Source organism: Staurois parvus, unplaced genomic scaffold, assembly GCF_062004578.1.
Source record: "Staurois parvus isolate SC_StPar_1 unplaced genomic scaffold, SC_StPar_1.0 ptg000530l, whole genome shotgun sequence".
NCBI classification, from domain to species: Eukaryota; Metazoa; Chordata; class Amphibia; order Anura; family Ranidae; genus Staurois; species Staurois parvus.
The window spans coordinates 9,386,491-9,401,281 of record NW_028318326.1 but is presented as its reverse complement, the minus strand read 5'-3'; the positions used below and the strand labels follow the sequence as shown (position 1 = coordinate 9,401,281).

General features: G+C 40.9%; 1 protein-coding gene across 4 annotated transcripts in view; it reads left to right on the top strand.

Moving 5' to 3' along the window:
• The window catches only part of RAPGEF4 (Rap guanine nucleotide exchange factor 4), a 451,555-nt gene that overhangs the window by 207,236 nt on the left and 229,528 nt on the right, over positions 1–14,791 (top strand). For all 4 annotated transcript variants that reach the window (XM_089690492.1, XM_089690491.1, XM_089690490.1 and 1 more), the window contains one exon: positions 14,055–14,124. In XM_089690492.1, the coding sequence (XP_089546618.1) occupies positions 14,055–14,124 (70 nt within the window). The remainder of the gene's footprint in view (positions 1–14,054; positions 14,125–14,791) is intronic.

Below are 14,791 nucleotides of genomic sequence, written 5' to 3'. Positions count from 1 at the left end.
CATCATTGGTGTCAGTGGGAGGAATAGTGCCCCATCATTGGTGTCAGTGGGAGGAATAGTGCCCCATCATTGGTATCAGTGGGAGGAATAGTGCCCCATCATTGGTGTCAGTGGGAGGAATAGTGCCCCATCATTGGTGTCAGTGGGAGGAATAGTGCCCCATTGTGGGTGTCAGTGGGAGGAATAGTGCCCCATTGTGGGTGTCAGTGGGAGGAATAGTGCCCCATTGTGGGTGTCATTGGGGGGAATAGTGCCTCATCATTGGTGTCAGTGGGAGGAATAGTGCTCCATCATTGGTGTCAGTGGGAGGAATAGTGCCCCATCATTGGTATCAGTGGGAGGAATAGTGCCCCATCATTGGTATCAGTGGGAGGAATAGTGCCCCATCATTGGTGTCAGTGGGAGGAATAGTGCCCCATCATTGGTGTCAGTGGGAGGAATAGTGCCCCATTGTGGGTGTCAGTGGGAGGAATAGTGCCCCATTGTGGGTGTCAGTGGGAGGAATAGTGCCTCATCATTGGTGTCAGTGGGAGGAATAGTGCCCCATCATTGATGTCAGTGGGAGGAATAGTGCCCCATCATTGGTATCAGTGGGAGGAATAGTGCCCCATCATTGGTGTCAGTGGGAGGAATAGTGCCCCATCATTGGTGTCAGTGGGAGGAATAGTGCCCCATCATTGGTGTCAGTGGGAGGAATAGTGCCCCATCGTTGGTGTCAGTGGGAGGAATAGTGCCCCATCGTTGGTGTCAGTGGGGGGAGGAATAGTGCCCCATTGTTGGTGTCAGTGGGGGGAGGAATAGTGCCCCATCGTTGGTGTCAGTGGGGGGAGGAATAGTGCCCCATCATTGGTGTCAGTGAGGGGAGGAATAGTGCCCCATCATTGGTGTCAGTGGGGGGAGGAATAGTGCCCCATCATTGGTGTCGGTGGGGGGAGGAATAGTGCCCCATTCTTGGTGTCAGTGGAGGGAGGAATAGTGCCCCATCGTTGGTGTCAGTGGGGGGAGGAATAGTGCCCCATCGTTGGTATTAGTGACACAAATGATGGGGCACTATCCCTCCCACTGACACCAATGATACTTACCTTGCTGACCCCTGCTCCAGCCTGGGCTCGCTCTCTCCCTCTCCCATCTACAGCCTGCATACCTGGCTGCAGCAGCAAAATTTGCACTTACCTGTCAGCTGTCTTCCTTCTCTGGCCTCTCTCTTCACTCGCTCCTGCAGCTCCCTTGATCTTCTTCGATCTCCGCGCGCTGCCGCCCGGCTCCTCCTCTCCAAGCTCCACCTCCTCACCGGTGATTGGCCGCCTGTGTGCCTCTCCTGAGCTACAGTTCTGGTGGCCAATCAGCGGCGAGGAGGTGGAGCTGTTGAGTGATCCCGGAGGTGTGGCCAGGTTACAGGGGCAGCATATCATCCCGCCTACAGATCGCCTGAGACAGGAGCGGTGTCTCGGTTCCTAAGACCATCGGAAATATGTGTTTTCCGATGGTCTTAGGCGACCCCTGTGAAATGGTCGTTCGACCCCCAAAGGGGTCACGACCCCCAGGTTGAGAACCGCTGATCTAGAGAGATGCTGGTTGCATCTATTTTTTTATTATGGATACAACTCAGTAAACAGAAGGCCCTATGTTGTCTGGTTTTATAAAGAAATAGAAGAAATTGTGAACTAGGAGTACTCTTGATCACAGTATAGGCTTTGAAGAGCGAAAGTTAAAAGAGGAGAGGTTGTTTCTGTAGATCAAATGAGCTATGATGTGTTAAAAATTTGTAAGCTCTGATTTGACATAACACACGGAAACTATCAGTTTAGCTTTAAAAAGGAACTTCAACCCCTACCCCTTACACCCTCTTGTGCTTTTTTTTTATCTAGACCCTCTTTCCTCTTTCCTGGTATACAGGGTTGTCTTCAAAAAACATACTGCTCAGTGAATCAAGGATTGTCCTGTTGCCACATGCCAGGTTCCATGCCACCATGTTCCTTTCCATTGGGACCAATGATGATTGGTCAGATCCCCAGTGCTGTGTGTCTTTGCTCGTCTAGCCTCCTGTAATATGTGAGGTGGATTTCTCAGGAGGTGCCAGAGCAGGGTACGCCATTCTCACCAAGCAAAAAAAAAAACAAAAAACATATATATATGTATATATACTTGTTTCAAATAGCGGTGGAGGAAGGGTGGCAGTGGGGAAAGGTTTACTTTTGGAGTGAAGTTCCACTTTAAAGAGTACCTCCACTTTTATTGAGAAAAAAAACTTCCCCTCTGGGCGATCTATGCACATTGCAGGGATTTTAACACATTGTATTGCAAAGTCCTACCTTTTGTTATTCTGAAGAAAGAGCTGTTTGTTTGTCTGTGTCCATGTGGAAAATGAATCTAATGAATCTAATGGGTGTGGTTTCTTTTTATCAGTTTATCAATCAGCTGCTGGACCTGCAGCACTCTAATGAGGAAAATTGCAGAGTCTGCTTCTTTTAAGATGTGATTTCCTATCGGTAGTATCTCACTAAAAATTACATTTTTGTTGCAGGGGATGCCAAAAATCTGACTTGTATCCTAAATCAGTGAGCCAATCACACAAGCAGGAAATTGTTTCTGGGTGGCATTCTGTACACATTTTGTGTACAGAACACCTCCAGGTAGCCATATTTTATTGCATTTTACAGAAAATGACAGGAGCTGCAGATTGAAAAGGAAAGTCATTTTTAATAACATTCAATTACAATATGAGTTGTGTCCTAATTATATACGCTTTATTATTTTTTTTTTATTTGCTATTTTTTTTCCCACAAAAGTGGAGTTACTCTTCAAGTAGGTTAGAACAGGTACATTTAGGCCAAGTATAGACTTGTGTCTAAACTGTCGCTCCTCTGAAAATCAATCTGTGTTCTAGTCTTTTTTCAGAGGCGGTTAACAGATGGTGGGGAGATGATGTTTCACCTTCTCACCACCTGTTTTAACTCCATCATTGCTGCACCAACATGCCACAACCACATGTATTGCACGTTTGTAGTGTTTCCCCATTTGCTTGAATAGGCCACGTCTGGTGGGCTTGCTGCCCACCAAATGCGACAGGAGTGATCATTTTTGCTGGCATGCGAACAACTCCTGGTTGCTGCCCTTGCAGCTTAAGTCAGGTGGTTGGGGGGGAGCATAAAAACGTAACTCATTCGTGTGTGTTTATAACACTCCCCCTGTAGTATGTTATATTAACTCCCAAATAATAATAACTCCCCAGTCATTTTTATATATGTAATATTAACTCCCCTAGTTGCGAAGAAGCTAAATTACATAAAAGTTGAAAGTAAGAGATTAAATGAAATACCTTATCTGTTAATATATACGTAAGAGTGTTAACAGGTTTTAATTATTGAAAGTTATCATTAATTATTTGGAGGATCAGTTCTTTAAAACGCCAAATTCCAAGTTATAAATGCACTCATTTGTTTAATAATAAACATTTATTTCAAAAATTGAATTTATTTTAGATAATTTATGCCTTTTTCTGTTTGGGAGTTATTATTACATATATAAAACTGACTGGGGGGTTATTATTACATATATAAAACTGACTGGGGAGTTATTATTACATATATAAAAATGACTGGGGAGGTATAATTACATATATAAAAATGACTGGGGAGTAATTATTACATATATAAAAATGACTGGGGAGTTGTTATTATTATTTGGGAGTTACTATAACATACTGCACCGCCCCCCCCAACAACTGAAAGACTAAATGTGCTCCAAGTGAACTACTGTAGGGACAGCATGACCTCCAATACAGATTAGCAGTATTAGTATCAGTGCATAATGTAGTGATACTACTCAGGTTTACTTGAAATGACAGCAGTCTGGGATCCAATCAGATTATTCTTTAGTTGGTGAACTGCAGAAAATTGACTTCCAATTTGCTGAAGTTTCCCCTTCCACACACCACTGTTGTTTGTCCTATGTTATTGCATACATAATTGTTTGTTATATTCTCACTTTTAGTTCTCAGGTTTAGTTTTCCAATAGTTTAACAATGGATATCCTTCCAAACAATTGCCTATGGCTCAGTAAGCATGCTCAAATTCTGACATTTTGCTTTTAGAAATGTCCATCCTTTACAGAAATATGAAAGGTGACAGGATTGCATCAGAGATTAATAAAGAGAGTAGAAATCAATATAAGCCTTGCCTTGGCTGACAGAGATTAGACAGATTAAGCATTCCCAGAAGGAAGGCAATCACGGGTTACATTATTGCATAGCTTCCAGCATTTAAAGGATTTACAAGGACCTTTTGCTGCTGAGCTATGTCTTCACACAGATAATCAACTGTCCCTCAATAACATGGATGTTTCTTTTTTTTTTAAGAAGGTTTTTCCATTTTTTTTAGTTTTTGTTATGTCTTCCATAGGGTCATAGCAATGGACTTCCCAGAAAATATGTAGCAGCGTGCTTCTTGCTTGCGTACACCTCCAACACAGCCAAGAGCTAGAACTCTGCACCACCTGGCCAACATTTGTACCCAGTTTCCTGGTATCTGCGGGAAACAGAAAATGAAGATTAATGTGTGACAATTAGTCCTACATCCCATTCCCTCCTGCTCAGAAACAGAGGAACAAATGCTGTAGGCAGGAGAGTAAGATCAACAGTGCATGGCACATGAGGTTAGATTCCAGACAGTAGTTTTCAAAGGCAGATAGGGGAGTCTCTGTCAATTCTCTTGGCCTGATAGTGGAAGTCAAAGTTGCATGACCTGCCAGAGCTTTAAAGGTGACCTATATGTCAGGGATGGGTTTCCATTCTCCTCCAGAGATGTAGTTCAGGTTTTCCCTTTGAAATTGGATTTAACTGTTATAAATAGATAAAGCATGCTTGTACCCCTCAATGAAAGCACCCAGCTTTTTGGCTCAGGAGGGACGTTACCCTTTCAGTCCAACATCTGGATGTCTTTATAGGGATCCTAACACCTTGATGACACTTACCTTTGCCATGCTCTGCAACTCTTCTGCTTGCCTGGGGAGGGTAACAGATTTTTCAGGGCTCCCTATTCAGGGCTTTGGCATGCAAACAGGGTGGTTGAGGAGAGAGGGGAGGGTAAGCATTAGTGGAAGGAGAGATTGTCTATCAATAGAATCTGTCAGTTTGTCCTGAATGGACAATTAGATTTGCCTTAAGCTATGGCTGGAGCACCTACATCAAGACAATGAAAACATGTCATGGATATGACATTTGAATAAAAGTCCTGTTTTTCAGTTTAAATCCTGCTTTTCAATGCATTTTATTTTTGACAGGGCTAATTGACGTGTGGTGACAAGCTTTTTACTGCATTGTTTCCTATGCCTCCCATTCACACTATGACTGCATTGCAGCACGCTGTGACAAAAAGCAGACATTCTGTACTTTATTGCAGAGCGCTCTGTTGAATCACATGGCAATGTACAATAGCACAGTGCATCATGCTGCTGTACATTGCCATGAATGAAGTGTACGTTTTGTACACTTCAAATAAAGTTTGTACAAAACAAAAAGGAAAAAATGGAGCCTTGAGATGCGCTGAATTGCGCACCACACTTCCCCCTTCTGCAGCCGAGAATGGACGGCTGCCTACGGCAGCTCTCTGGTACAGTGTGAACCCTACATTATTGTTGACTCTCAGGAGACTAATCTACAAAACCAGGGGCTGTTCTTGTAAATCAGGAAAAGATATTAATTATATTATTGTCACCATGTTATTAAATTTGTGCATAATTTTAAAAAGTGACAAATGCAAAACTGAAAGTTATTAATTCATGTTAGATTTGTGCGAACAAGGTGCAGAGCTACGAGTTATAAGTCATCCACAATATTATAATAATCAGTATGTGACATATCATTTATGATGACGGATATTAAAGCAGAAGTCCAGCAAAAAATAGGATACAATTTAACAGCTTATTTAGATACAATTGCAAAACCAGCTGATGCTTCAGTATCTATCTTTATTCCAGAGATTTCCCCCACAGTTCTTTTTTTCTACTGGTAAAAACCCTGCATGTTGGCCAGCATGATTCAACCCTATTCCTTTGAAGTGAATGGAGATCGCAAAAAAAACTAACAGGGGTTATAGCCATCCCTCACTCTATCCAAAATGAAAAAAAATGCCTTTATTTCCATTTTAAAAGGTATATTTATGAAACTAAAATAAATAAATAATGCAGGGCTTAATTTATGAAAGTGACAATATGTAAAAGTGAAGAGCAAAATGATTGAGCGCTGGAGTGACCACAGAATATAAAGTGTTTTCGTCAAGTATTGACGAGATAATTTTTGTTTAGATAGGTAGCAAGCGAGTGCACGATTATTTCAAACAGCTAGCACCAAAGGATGAACCCCTATATTCTCAAATGTGACTAAAATAAATAAATAATACAGTGCTTAATTCATGAAAATGACAATATGTAAAAGTGAAGTGCAAAATGATTGAGCGCTGGAGTGACCACAGAATATAAAGTGTTTTCGTCAAATATTGACGAGATAATTAGTGACTGGAATTTCCAATGGTGACAATAGTGAATAGTCCCAAACAAATTATTATGGTGATACACTTGTAAATATTGATGAGTAAATGAAAATCCAAAGTATTCCATAAAATCTCCGTGCACGTGACTCCGTGATAGGGGTTTGCTGTATGATTGCACTCACCAAAAGCGCAATGGTTTTGACACCGTGCATGCGCATGAAACGTGTCAGGGAGGAGCCTTGCTGTACTAACGTCACGCTGCCGAGGCCGCATGGAAGGTCGGCGGCCATCTTTTACTCCCATTGTGGTTTGTATTTGCGAGTCATTTCATTTAAGGTGCCCTTTTGGCAACATTTATCCTTTTTGGAGAAGTTACTGGTGGAGCTGTCCTATGCTGTGAGGGTCCAGTGATTGATGCCTAGAGCTTTTTCCTGTGTGCTGTCAGTAAACCAGTGGAGTTCCTTTCATGAGCCCAGATGTCCACCAGGGAGTTATTGGATATGATTCTATGCGCAAAACCATTGCACTTCTGCAGTGGCGTCCTGAGGCAGGTGCGGGGGTACGATCCACACCGAGGATCGTCGGCATGCAACCTATACGGGGTGACACCGGACCCATTCCACAAAAAGGTAAGTTGTAAAGAAAGCCAACGATCCCCACAGAATGGATACGATCCATCCTGCAGGGATCGTCGGCTTTCTTTACAACTTACCTTTTCTTGGAGTGGGTCCGGTGTAACCCCGTATAGGTTGCATGCCGATGATCCTCGTCGGCATGCAACTTATATGGGGTGACACCAGACCCGCTCCAAAAAAAGGTAAGTTGTAAAGAAAGCCAACAATCCCCGCACCATGCATCGGATCTGCGGACTGAGCATAAGGGATCGGAGTCCGATCCATTATGCTCAATCTGCAGATCCGATCCATTCTGCGGGGATCATTGGAGGGGGTGTCACCAAGTGTTACTGCACTGGGTGACACCTACCCTAGGGACGCCTCTGCGCTTCAGGTGAGTGCAATCATACAGCAAACCCTTATCACGGAGTCACGTGCATGGAGATTTTATGGAATACTTTGGACTTTTATTTACTCATCAATGTTTACAAGTGTATCACCATAATAATTTGTTTGGGACTATTTACTATTGTCACCATTGGAAATTCCAGTCACTAATTATCTCGTCAATATTTGACGAAAACACTTTATATTCTGTGGTCACTCCAGTGCTAAATCATTTTGCGCTTCACTTTTACATATTGTCATTTTCATGAATTAAACGCTGCATTATTTATTTATTTGAGTCACATTTGAGGATATAGGGGTTCATCCTTTGATGCTAGCTGTTTGAAATAATCGTGCGCTTGCTTGCTACCTCTCTATTATATTTATGAAACATTTGCTAGACAAATGTCACACGCATTCATGCAGATTGGACAAACTTTTCCCATTTTTTTCTGTAATAGATTAATTCCCATGGTCGTCAGCTCCATCTAGTGACCAAATTGCAGTATAGTTTCTCATGGAGGCAGACCACAAAGATATACCACATTTTGGCCACTAGATAGAGCTGATGATCATTGGAATTTATCTATTACAAAAATCTGTCAAATATCTTAATAATCTATTACAGCATTGTCCAATCTGGTTTAAATCCCACCTTGTAGTGTAAACATTACCATGGTAGTTTAGGATGTAAAGTTGTAGCTATCACCAGTGTACTAAAATGTTGGTATGTAGGGAAGTGAAGACGCAGACTGAATCTGGAGGGAAAAAAAATGGTGAGAAGCATCTGTGCTGTAGCATTTAGGGTTTTCTTGCACCTGCACTGTGTGTTTACATTCAACAATTATTCAATTTCCTTCTATTTGTTTGACTGCAGAATAAAATAATTCACCTCTGGTGGGTAAGCTGTTACTGATCCGTCTGAGAATAGCAGCTGTCAGATGGATTATGGATTACCAGTACTGATTGCACTACAAAGCTATGGTGGAGGGTGCTGCAGAAAAACTAAACTTCCATCGTTTTTGTGGCCACAGAACAATTTTAGATGAATAATCCCTGAAGTAGCCGGATAGGGCTGGAATGAGTAAAAAGCAGCTCTGGCATGTAAAGCTTGCTAGTGTGCAGCTGTGTTCATTATCAAAATTTGCCAAGGCTGATGGAGCAGCAGTGCCAGATGAGAACTATTTGGTGGCCAACTGCAGAATCTCTGTAGGCTTCGGAGAAGTTTACAGAGTTGTTAAACCAGAGTTGGGCAGACCAAATTAGATACAAATGTGTCTAAAACACCCAGACACACCAGCAGTTTTGTACAACCATAACGCTTTCCATGTGAGAAAATATTGGAGATTCCAGTCACTGAGTGAAATCAATGATACTACTGATGCTGTTCAGAAAATTTTACAGCTGTGTGAAGTACAAAATGCCCTTTTGTTTACCTCAATGATCTGTGCATTTCATGGCAACCAGAAACAAGACAGCTTCTCACATGTATGGTGGGAGCGTCTACTCTCTAAATTTGTGTTCTGTATTGTCTTCTCTTTTGGCTTAACCTGTTCTCAAGGAAGGCTTGAAGCTGACTGGTATCTTTAAAGTATTTCTAAAGCCTTTGCACCCATCTTGAGTCAGGCAGAGTCTATTTAAGACTCTTAACCCAGTTTTTTTACAGACCACACGTCTGTCAAGGACAGCATAAGCGGCAGGGAAAGGTTCCGGTGGAGAAGGAAAGATTAGGGACTAGTAAGGTGCGTAGTAGTGCGTCGGTGGACGATGCAGTGGAAGTATGGCAGCTAATGATGGATGGTGTGTAGGGAAACCGGTATTGAGCAGCACTTCTAAAGTGTAGAGACAAACTGTGTAGAAGAAGGTGAAACAGGAAGGTACTTCTAAGTGCAGTATTCCAGGTCAACTTTAATAAAAAGCGGTTAAAAACAGAGCTCCTTCTTCAAGACTAATAGGTCTTGAAGAAGGAGCTCTGCTCATGCTCCGAAATGCGTCACCACTCCATGCTCACGTCACTTCCGGTCCGTGGACAGTGTGTGTTCCAGTGTGTGCTCCAGAGGTCTGAACAGAACGGTGGCCATCTTTAACACCTCTCCTCAAGCTCCCCCTGCAGCTGCTGTCTGGCACAGTGGCTCCATCGCTCAGAGGACAGAGCCCTGCTACTGACGGATCACATTAGAGCCTGTTTGTACTACTACATTGTAAGTGTATTTAACTGCTTTTTATTAAAGTTGTCCTGTAATACTGCACTTAGAAGGGCCTTCCTGTTTCACCTTCTAAAGAGTAGGAACTATGTCTACTTTCTCAGGAAGCTCCCCATTGTGTTGGACTGGCCAGGCCACACTCTGCTCCTTGTGACACACGTTGTCTGTAGCTTGGATTGTACATTCCGCTATCTCTTCACCGAAGTGTTGTAAGTGCCCCGGTCAGGTGTGCCTTCCCGCTGGACCTGGTTGTACTGTTTTACTAGTTCTGCAGTACATCAGCTTTGGAAAATTGGGACACTGTGTGCTTTTTGCACCTATCCAGGAAGGACATTGAAGCACTTTCAGATCCCCTGTCAGGTTTTTTTTGTCCTGCTGTAGAGATGTCACTTTACTTCCTGTTCTGTAGACGCTTTAAGAAGGGGTAATCTCGCCAGAGTGTCAGAGTCACTGCAACAAGTGTCCCCTTTCTCATGCCATTGACAGATCAAAAGTTTGGATTTTCTCAACAGTCATCAAAACAGATAGAAAAGGTGAATCTCCCCAACGGAGGCACAGCAAAGAAAAAAACGGACGGGTTGTAACCGTTCCCTCTTCCAAAGCTTAAAAAAATACATTTTGGCTTCAGATACACTTTAAGTAACTTCTTTAAGCGACCCTGTGGCTATACAAAAATGTTAAAACCATTCATTGGAAATGTTCTGCTCAAGTCCACACTGAAATCAACATTTCGGAAAGTGTTGATCTTCTGGGTCCCCCACAACTCTAACTGGTTCTTCCTGCTGACCTCCACTAGTTACAGTACATAGTAATGATGTGGAGGTCAGGGAGAAGAACCAGCAAAAGCTGCAGGAGGCCCCGACTATACTAGAAGTGTCAATTTCAGTGCAACCTTCAGCAGAACATTTCTCGGGTTCAGAGTGACATTCAGCAGAAAAAGGTATGTACACTTCAGTTTCAATTGTGTTTGAAGTGGGGCAGTTTTGTACATTTACAGAGAAATGTATCTATATTTGTTTAAAAAAAAAACAACTAGTTTTTTGCAACGCATAAAATGAACCGCAATTCTTCTATTTTTGACCTTTTAAAAATGTGTATTTTGGACAAAAAGAGCAGTGAAAGAACATAAGATCATTCTCTGGAGCTGATTATGGTAAGATTCAAGAAATGGTTTCTGCAAAAGAGCGATGGATTTGTGAAAAAGCTGAAACACAGATTAAAAAGAGGCTAATACAGTAATGGAATGTAATAGGCATTGGGTTATCGTGAATATAAAAAGGCCATCAGTCAAGTGGGACCCGAGCTATTATATTCTGCACAAAAGGGCAGCCTACGTGGGCTGAGCGCTCCTTATCAGTTCTCATATTCTGTGTTTATATTAGAGCGTGAATTGCTCCAGGAGCTTGCATGAGATTGTACATTCAGTTAAAACACTGATTTGTTCTACAGATTTTCCTTTGAATCCTAAGAGGCAGCCTTACATAACACTTGCTATTTTTACTACTCTTTCTACCTTGCCAGGCGAGCCATGTAGCCTAACATATAGCATAAAGGACACTTCGAACCATTTTTGCAGGGGTGTAAATCAGCACCACATGGCCCCTAGTTCAGAACAGGCCCTCAGGTTTTGTTCAAAAACCTACTGAAAGTTCTATTTGCCCTTCAATGAAGGTCTTGTCTGTGAAAAATTGTTAAAATGTATTTTTCCAAAAATCTAATACCTACTGACAATATCCATTATTCATTATATTGATAGCGGGAAATCTACTACAGGGTCAACATTAAATACAGAATTAGGAAAATGATGTGAAAGAAAGTAGCTTTATTATTTTGGATTGTGAGCTGGTAGATGGTACATAAAGGGGAAAAGCATTTATGTATGGGTGCAAAAAAACATCATGGATTCTGAGGCGGTGGCCATTACCTTATGTAATTGTGTCCGAACATTCTTGCAGAATATTTAACATTTTTTAATATACTTTAATACAGACAACAGGTAAAGGCAAATCTTACTTTAATTGTTTTACATGAATGGTTAGAACACTCGTCATTTTTTTTCATCCATCCTGTCCCATTGGGAAGATTTCCCTTCACTTCCTGTCCCCCAGATATAACAGGTAGAGGAAGTTTCTCCAAATAATAGGAAAACCATTCTTAGAACAGGTATCCCCTCAGTAGATTTCCCTTTAATTCCCATTCCCATGACAACTGTAAACTTTGGACTTCCCATCACCTTCTGGTAATGGCCACCAGCATAAATGGAAGGGTTATTATCCTCAGCAGACAGCAATGAAAGCATGACAGTGATTTTATCCTTTCCCTACTCCATTCCCTACTCCCTACTCCACTCAATAAAAATATTTAAATATTTGGTTTAGGATACATTTAAAGATCTGGCATTTTCTTTTGCTTTTACAATCATTATACTTTCAACCCGATATTTGCAATAGGAAAGCACAGATTAGGCAGCATTCATTTTTTGGTAATTGCTGTCATATAAAAGACAGCACCAACTGGGAGTTAATGTTTGGATCTAGTCCCTTAAAGTGTATCTCTAGGGAAACAATTACAAGGGTTTGGCCCTCTATCAAGTTTTTATTGCTGCTGTGTCCTATTGAGCAGGTTTACCCCTCTATTTGTACTGGTGGTAATCACTGGAAATCCAAAATTTTGAAGTTATCAACAACACAAAAGGTGAGGGGAAATCTGGCAATGGGGGCACCTGTTCTGTAGACAGCTGACTATGAGGGGAATTCCCCTCACTTTAGGAGATTTCCTCTAACATCATGTGTGTTTCCGGACAAGAAGTGAAAATAATTTCCACAGTGGTATGCAAGCAGAAAAAAATGGTGGGAATGCAACACTAGCTCTGGTTCAGCAATACTCCTCAAAATGGGGACACCCCTTACAAACAGGTGGAAAGCCCAGAGTTGAGAGCTGACAGTATACAGTCCAATGAGAATACCAAACAAATGTCCAAGAGCCCAAAGTTTTCAGGAATCTTGCCTGTGCTTACATGGATACCAGATAGATCTGTGTTCATTTAAGCACAGTCAAGGGTAGCCTGTTTAGCCCCCAAAATGTGATAGATTTTTATCCTGCTACAAGCCAAGTTAATTATCAAAAAGCAAGAACAAAATCAACAGGGATATTACTCATTCCTTACTCTATCCAAAGCTAAAATTTAAAAAAATACAGCTTTAGATATACATTAATGGTGACAATGAAGCTTTTGTTAGTAAAATATTTAGCACAGAACTTTCATCAATCATCTTCTATAAATCAGATCAAGTCTTGTTAATCCAGATTAAGTTTATTGACCATTTGCCAACTCATAAGCGTTAACTAGAAATGATGACAGGGAGGCTTGTAGGCTGTGAAAGCATAGTTCATCTAAGACAGCTAATTCATCTAGCACTCCTGAAAGGACCTGTCATATTATCCCATCTGAGGGGATTAGAAGATCCATAAATATCACTGTCATTTATCTCAGAACATCCTTGTTGTGATGGAATTTATATCTTCACCTGAGCTGAGAGGGCCCAACATGATTTAGAATGATGAGCCTGGCACAACAATTTTGGCAAACATTCTATACTGTTAGCTTTAATGATCCTTAAGTGATGCTATGGAAAAGACTTTCAAATTTAAACATGAGTTTCGTAGTACACGATCTACCATGGAACTTCAGAAACACCAAAATCAAACAAGCATTATTTGCCCAGAAAAGAAGCATAGCACTGAAAAGCCAGCTCGGGTAAGTTACAATGATTTTCGACATTTTATGAGAAAGTATATGTATACTTTACAAAGCTGGAAATATCATTGTTATGTTTCTCTTCCAGTAAGATTTATAACTTTTGGTGAAGACTTATAGCAGTTCTAAATTGAGACATATTCCCTGTATTTTCAAACTATTCAAATAATGTATATGTGTTGGCAAAATATTATGTAAAATAATGATATGATAAATGATTTATATCAGTATAATTCTCTAGAACAAAAACAAATGTAGCAAACAAGGGACAATTAGGTTTCACTGGATGGAAAATGAGCCAATCAATTTGTTTGGTTTCTTTGGAAACTGTTTTACTTTTTTCCCAATTTTATATCAGCTAAAAATGTTGGTACTGATTTACTAAAGCAGCAATTTTGGCTTATATTCATCAGGAATTTTTTTTTCTATGCCTTGGATTTGATTATTGGGCCTGATTGCATGTTTGAAGCAAGCACTGGACAGTTGAAAAACAACAGCCTCAGTAAATCTGCCTTATAGATAAAACAGAGAATTATGTAGTAATGTGTGGTTTCAGCTGTTATTTTATCACTGTGTAATGATGGAATATTTTCCTGTCTTCCAGAAATATCGGCAGTACATGGCTAGCTTCTTGGCTCCCCCGTACGGTGTTCTCGAGACAGGCTCAAATGACAGTAAGTAAATGTGATGTTTTACTGAGCTTGTCATATTGATACATTGAAGATTGTTTTATATTTGGATGGGTACAAGCTAGATGAAGTGATAAATAAACTGCAGTTCCAAAGTGTGTCAGATGTGATCCAAAACATGTAATTCAAGTGTTTTGTTAAACAAATTTGTATGGTAGAAATGATCAATAGTAAGGGGCCTGCTATCAAGATCACAGTTCTTTATTATAAGTAATCAGGGTATTACCAAATTAATAAGTCCAGCACTGTAATAGGAAAATGGCTTTGGGGGTTATCTAGCTAATAATGTTAATAACAGACATATTCGGATGTTTGCTCTTAGGAAGGACATTTTAAGGGTCCATGCATACTGGCCAAAAAATGCCACTTTTAAAGACATCTGGCATTTGGCGGCCTCTAAATGCCCCTTCCATGTTAGCCAGTGTGTCCTTGCACACATAGATGTTTAGAGGAGTGTTTAGGAGAGGTACATTTTGGCATAAAAAACACCAGTGGCCAGAAAAAAAATGAATACTCTGGCTAATGATATTAGGAAACACCCAAGCACGTGACACAAATTAACATGTCTTAACGTATTTACAAAAACGTAGCTTTGGCGCGTTTTTTTCAAAAGCTTTTCTCCTGCCAAGAGAAAAGCATGTAGGAGAGTACT